This window comes from Alexandromys fortis, unplaced genomic scaffold, assembly GCF_014885135.2.
Source record: "Alexandromys fortis isolate MF-2015 unplaced genomic scaffold, M_Fortis_MF-2015_v1.1 scaffold_161, whole genome shotgun sequence".
Taxonomy (NCBI): Eukaryota; Metazoa; Chordata; class Mammalia; order Rodentia; family Cricetidae; genus Alexandromys; species Alexandromys fortis.
Genome location: NW_026068073.1, coordinates 1,094,129 through 1,100,469, shown reverse-complemented (window position 1 = coordinate 1,100,469; position 6,341 = coordinate 1,094,129). Strand labels below are relative to the sequence as shown.

Below are 6,341 nucleotides of genomic sequence, written 5' to 3'. Positions count from 1 at the left end.
AGAGAGAGAGAGAGAGAGAGAGAGAGAGAGAGAGAGAGAGAGAGAGAGAGAGAGAGAGGATGTGAAACAGAGAAGAAAGAAAAGGAGAGGGCAAGCGAGCATGCCTAGACAGCATGCAGCCAGTCAACTATCCTGGTGGTCTTCCATCCACTTCTCTTTCCTGTGGCCATCATATTCGGCCTCAGTGAGCATCGGAGATTCTGTATCTATTCCTGTTTCTTGCTTTATGACTGTCCATGGTAAAAAGGCTTGGCAGAGGAAGTTAAGGAAGCGCAGGGTGTGTCGCGTGCACACACATATAATCCCAGCACTTGGGAGGCAAATGCAGGAGGATCACAAGAATTCCAGACCAGGGGCTGCTGAGAGGGCCTAACTGATAAAATGACACTGGTTCTGACTGCCGAGCATGGACACCTGGGCGTGATCCCCTGAACCAACATGGGGGTGGAGAACTGATGCCCATAAGTTGTTTTCTGACTTTTACACACACACACACACACACACACACACACACACACACACACACACACACACACGGAGTTCCAGGTCAGGCAGGACTCCATAGTGAGACCCTGTTTCAAAACAACTTTAATGTTTTTTTTCCAAAACTCAGGCTTGGAGGCACACGCCTGTGATCCGGCTCTGGCTGAGGCATGAGGATCAGATATACAGACTTGCTGAGCTATACCTTGAGGCCTTGCTGAAAATGACCAGATGGGGAAAAACAAGCAAAAACACAAGCCAAACTACAGCTAAATCCATGGGGATTTGTTAAGATCAAACACCTAGTCACAGTCTAGGTCCAGGAAGCCAGGTCCTGCCTGGCAGCTGTGCCCTCACTACCTGGCCCAGTACTGATGGCCCCTGGCTCTGGCTGCACAGGCAGATCTCCGTCCCCTTCAGTACAGATCTTCCAGCTCAGAGAGAGGACTGTTGGGAAGGAGGCGGCCCACCCACCTCCCAGCCTTCCAGGGACTTCCCTCTAACTCCTCATGACCCTGGAGTGCTGGATGAGGCTGAGCTCCCTTTAGCCATCCCATAAACAGTGTTGCCCCAGGGTTGTCTACAGGGCCACACAGGAAGAAGCCACTGTTCCTGCACTCTCAAAAGCAGTAGAAGTTGCTCAGTTTATTGGAAACCATGGGAAATTTGAGAGAAAAATTCCAAGCATCTGGTATCTCTGGGCATGCAAGATGGGTAGCTCCAGGCATCAGTCCCCCATCGGCAACCATAGGGCCTTGGTTCTTGCTGCTTGCAGACTCAGTTCGGGTCCTGCCCCTTCGACCTCCTTATCCCAGGCTCTTGGGAAGCCCCTGTTCACCCACACAGACTTGAGGTTTCCTGCAGAGGCCCATTCCACAAACTGGGAGCCCTGGGATGGGGAAACATGTGATTAGTACTGCCAGTAGTTTAGTTGCCGAACAGCTGCTTCCTTAGCAACGAGGACTTGTGCCTGAGGACATAAGGACCTGACAAGGCTGGACATTCAGATCCTGGCCAGCATTCCTTCCAGATGCAGAGGAAGTAGAGCCAGGGAACCCCCGTCTTCCCTAGTGCTCCTGTTCAAGGCTTTTGCCAATGGGGACTTCCCTTCCACCAATAGATGGTTTAGGAGGGTAGACCTGGAGCTCAGGATATTGCTAGGGTGCAGTCCTTAGCAATAGGTCTTCCAAAAAGACAACTTTGGGCAGGGGAGGCATTTAGGCCCTTTAAATGAAGACCCTCTTCCTTCAGGCAGTGGTGGCACACGCCTTTAATCCCAGTACTCAGGAGGCAGAGGCAGGTGGATCTCTGTGAGTTCAGGGCCAACCTGGTCTACTTGGTGAGTTCTAGGACAGCCAGGGCTACAGAGAAACCCTGTCTCAAATAAACCACCACCACCACCACCACCACCACCACCACCACCACCACCACCACCACCACCACCACCACCACCATCACCACCAAGGACTCTGAAGTACCTGGGCAGAACCGAAGTACCACAGGGCCTGGACTTCCTGATGTAAGGCCAGGCAGCGCGTCAGGTGGTCCTGATCTCCTGTCAGTACGTTCACAAGGCCAGCAGGAAACAGGGTGGCTATATCCTAGGATGTGAGAGAGTAAGATGCCCAGGGGTCGAGCAGCAATAGTGCAGGTGAGGAGTGGGCAGCTGGGAGTGGCTATAGGAGCTCCTACAGGGAATAGGATTTGGGTGATAGAGGCTTGGATGGGGTGCTGGGACTCGAGTTACCATGGCTACCAGGACGGAGGAGGCCAGCTGAGCTCCAGAAGACCTAGGAGCAGCCATAGGCAGGAGGGGAGGCAGAGGATTTTACCTGACAGAGCTCCAGGGCTGGAAGAGGACAAGCCCTACTGGGTACTAAGATCACAGCATTGCCGTGGGCCAGGGCGGGGGCCAGCAGTGACACAAAGGCCAGCAGAGGCCACTCATCTGGACACACCACAGCCAGCACTCCCAGTGGCTCTCGAAGCCGGAGCACAGGGCCTCTCAACCCTGTTACCTACAGGGACAGACGACACATCAAGGACAAGTTCCTAGAGCCTTCTCCATTGCCTGCCCCCTTCTCCCCTCCCCACATTTGACATGTTCCTATGTTCAGAGCAACTCCAATAAAGTGTGACCAGGGGTGCTGGTTTTGGAAACAAAACCCTGGAGCCCAGTGGCCACTGCTGGCTATGTGGATCTGAATGAGTGAAACCTCGCTGGGCCTCTGCGTCTTGCCTTCAATTTGCCATGCTCCTGCCTCAGCCTATGGAGTAGCTGAGATTTTTCAGTGTTTTGTGGTACTGTAGAGGGTTCCAAGCATGCTAGGGCTAGGCAAGTGTTCTCCCACTGAACTCTAATCCTTATTTGGGTCTGGTTCACTTTCTGATTTGTTTTGAGACAAGGTCTCTCTGTGTAGAACAGTCTAGCCTTGCACTCAGAGATCTTGCCTCTGCCTCCCAGTGCTGGGACTAAAAACGTGCACTGGGCAGGGGGAGGGGGGTGGCACACACCTTTAATCCCAGCATTTAAGAGGTAGAGGCAGGTGGATCTCTGTGATTTCGAGGCCAGCTTGGTTTACAAGAGCTAGTTCCAGGACAGGCTCCAAAGCTACAGAGAAATCCTGTCTTGGAAACAAAAACAAAACAAAACAAAAAAACCAACAGAGTGAGTTTCAGGACACCCAGGGCAACACAGAGAAGCCCTGTCTCGAAAAACAAAACAAACAAACAAACAAGGGTGCAACCCCTTCTGCTGATTTATGTATTATTTACTTAAATTATTTTGATATTTTGAGACAGGGTTTCTCTGTACAGCCCACTGACCTTGAACTGGAACATCTGTCTGCCTCTGCCTCCCGAGTACTCGCTTGATTTATTGAGTTATGTGTCTACGTGTGTGCGGGAGGTAGGGAGACACAGTTACGTGCATGTGTGAGTGTTGGAAGGGGAGCTAGGTAGTCACGGGAGGCTGTGGGCAAACCCATGCTCTGTGAGAACAGGAAGAGCTCTTAACTGTGGCCCATCTCTCTCTCTTTTATTTTGAAATGAATGAGTCAAAGTATTTTTGTTTTAATGTACCTGGTGTTTTGCCTGTATGCATGTCTGTATGAGGGTGTCAGGTACCCTGGAACTGGGGTTACAGACAGTCATGAGCTGCCATGTGATTGCTGGGAATTGAACCTGGGTCCTCTGGTTCTTAACCACTGAGCCATCTCTCCAGCCTAACACCTCTCCCTTTCCCTCCCTCCCTCCCTCCCTCCCTCCCTCCCNCCCTCCCCCTCCCTCCCTCCCTCCCTCCCTCCCTCCCTCCCTCCCTCCCTCTCTCTCTCTCTCTCTCTCTCTCTCTCTCCTGGACAAAGAATTTTACTATGTGGCCAAGGATGATCTGTCTGCCTCTATCTTCCAGGCCTGCACTACCATGCCTGTTTACAAAGCCTTCTTGTATGTAAGCGAGCCTACATTCCACAGATGTTAAATGGCATAACCTGAGAAGTTCTGACCATGTGTACCCTCGCAAACACCCTGCTGTCCTGTAAGTACTGTAACCTTCCCCTCCTGCCCTGTCTGAGCCCTCTGGGTTCTCAGCCAAGCACTGATCTGGTGCTCCTCTCATCAAGGTTAGTTGGATCTTCTAGAACTTCTGGGGCTGAGCCTGGGCTCTGACTCCTGGCTTCCTGCTTACAGGTGTCTGACCTGAAGTGTCTGGCCTTGGTCCTGAACCCACGTGCTCCAGATCTGGAGTCGCCTCACACTCAGCTCTACTTCAGTCTTGGCAACTGCAGGTGCTGCTCCGTGGCTCTCTAGTTGGGAGGCCAAGGCTGGCTTCTTCCGCTCCAGTGCAGCCGCCAGGGCACACAGCAGGACTGCTCGGGACACTAGAGACTGGGCCCCCCAGCTGTGGGCAAACGATGCAAGATATGGGAGGGGCATAGCCTGGCCCCAGCTATTCCCAGGCAGGATTCCCAGCCCAGGCGCCCTGACCTCTGGGCTTCCCAGGACTTCCGTTGGACCCTCTTACCCAGCGGCAGCCCGGTGAGCAGCTTCTACAGCACCTTGGACATCCTTGGCTCCGCCCTCAGCCACACAGCTATAGACTTTGCCTGAAGAATCCTGGATGGGCATGGAGCGCCGGGCCCCAGGAGCCTGGAAACGGCCCCCAACGAATAGCCCATAGGCAAGTGCTGGGCTGCACAGAGTGAGGGTGAGGAGGTGTTGGGTCCACTTAGACCCCATGCTCCATTATATTGGCTGGACCATTTCAGTTCCCGTGAACCTTTTGGACTCAAATTTTTATTGTCATGAACTTCTGGAGGATTCTGAATTCCTATCCCGTGAGCTTCTGTAACGAGCCTCTAGGACACTCAAATTCCTATGTCCACCAAGGTACCCCTAGATTCTTGCTTCTGGGAAAGCTCAAACCATTGTAGAACTGAAATTCTCCAGACCTAAGATTAGGGCTATGAGGTCCTAAGACCCAGAAAGCTACACTCAGAACTGGAGACCCTAAGTGTCCTCTCCAGCCTCCTCACCCTCACCCTTAGACTACCAGGCCTGCAACAGCTCACCTGGGCTCTGTTTCTGGCTCTGACGGCAGTGTGGAGGGCAGAGCAAGGCCAAATGTGTCATAGTTGAGACTCTCGCAAAGGAAGGGCTCCAAGGAAGGTGTCCCCAAGGGCCACAGATACTCAAACAGACCCTGTGAGAGACGCACGGTCACAAGGAGACCCGAGGGTGTGCAGAGATACAAATGCAAAAGGTGAGCACTCACATCTGGGCCCCCATGCCAGGAAGATCCACTCTCTTTGCAGCCACCTATGGGCACCGCGGGGTCTCGGAGGCCGTGGGCATTGATCCACACGATGCCCATCTTGAGCCTGTGAGGCAAGTAAAGACACCAGGGCATGGGAGGGCAGGGGACAGGAAGCTGGAGCAGAGGAGAGGGAGGTACTTGAGGGGGGATAGGGCAGTGGCAGAGCAGGAAAACACAGACTTACCCGTAGCCCAGCTCCAGGGCCTGCCCTAGCCTCTCACTCCACACGCTGGCACTGCCTCCCCGTGGTGTCCCATTAGCCAGGGCTAGTGCCTCCTTGGCTGTGCGGAAAGGGGAAGCCACAACCACAGGCCACGGAACCTAGAAGGGATGTCAGGGGCCTCCTGTCAGTGCTTCACCCATTGGGGGAGCAAGCTAGTGACGGTCTAGTGTGCTCACAGCCCCAAGTCACAGGGTCACCAGAATAGAAGGGCAGGGAAGGATGTCTGCAGTTTCAGAGTCTCACCTCAGCCTGGGCACACGGGGCAGCTGGAGGCAGGCCGGACACTAAGGCTGGAGAGAAGAATGGGCTATTGAAGGGTACATCGCCAGCCTGGAATACCTGGGAAGGAGAAGAAAGATACAGATATAGATGTCTGTCCTCCCTAGACCTGACTGTATCTCAACCCTCCTTCCTAAACCTCCAGGCTTTGTTCTCCTCTCTGAACTTAGGTATCCAGGGCTCCAGTCTCCTCCCTCAGACTCAGGGGTCCAGTCTCTAGCCTCCTCACTCAACCTGGACTTCCAGACCTGGTCCTCCTCCCTCAGACTCGGGTTTTGGGCTTGTCCCAAAGCAGCAGTTTCTGACTCTCAAACAGGGGTTAGGTAGCCAAGCTCTAAGACTCTATTTTATTTATTTATTTATTTATTTATTTATTTATTTATTTATTATGCATACAATATTCTGTCTGTATGTATGTCTGCAGGCCAGAAGAGGGCACCAGACCTCATTCCAGATGGTTGTGAGCCACCATGTGGTTGCTGGGAATTGAACTCAGGACCTTTGGAAGAGCAGGCAATGCTCTTAACCACTGAGCCATCTCTC

General features: G+C 53.1%; 1 protein-coding gene across 1 annotated transcript in view; it reads right to left on the bottom strand.

Moving 5' to 3' along the window:
* Positions 1-1,108: 1,108 nt before the first annotated feature.
* The window catches only part of Aldh16a1 (aldehyde dehydrogenase 16 family member A1), an 18,077-nt gene continuing 12,844 nt past the window's right edge, over positions 1,109-6,341 (bottom strand). Inside the window, exons 7-15 of the mRNA XM_050121312.1 lie at positions 5,763-5,897; positions 5,481-5,617; positions 5,255-5,360; positions 5,052-5,182; positions 4,505-4,672; positions 4,180-4,381; positions 2,316-2,501; positions 1,962-2,084; positions 1,109-1,372 (exon numbers count right to left, since the gene is read on the bottom strand). Coding sequence (XP_049977269.1) covers positions 1,211-1,372; positions 1,962-2,084; positions 2,316-2,501; positions 4,180-4,381; positions 4,505-4,672; positions 5,052-5,182; positions 5,255-5,360; positions 5,481-5,617; positions 5,763-5,897 — 1,350 coding nt within the window. The 3' untranslated portion in view covers positions 1,109-1,210. The remainder of the gene's footprint in view (positions 1,373-1,961; positions 2,085-2,315; positions 2,502-4,179; positions 4,382-4,504; positions 4,673-5,051; positions 5,183-5,254; positions 5,361-5,480; positions 5,618-5,762; positions 5,898-6,341) is intronic.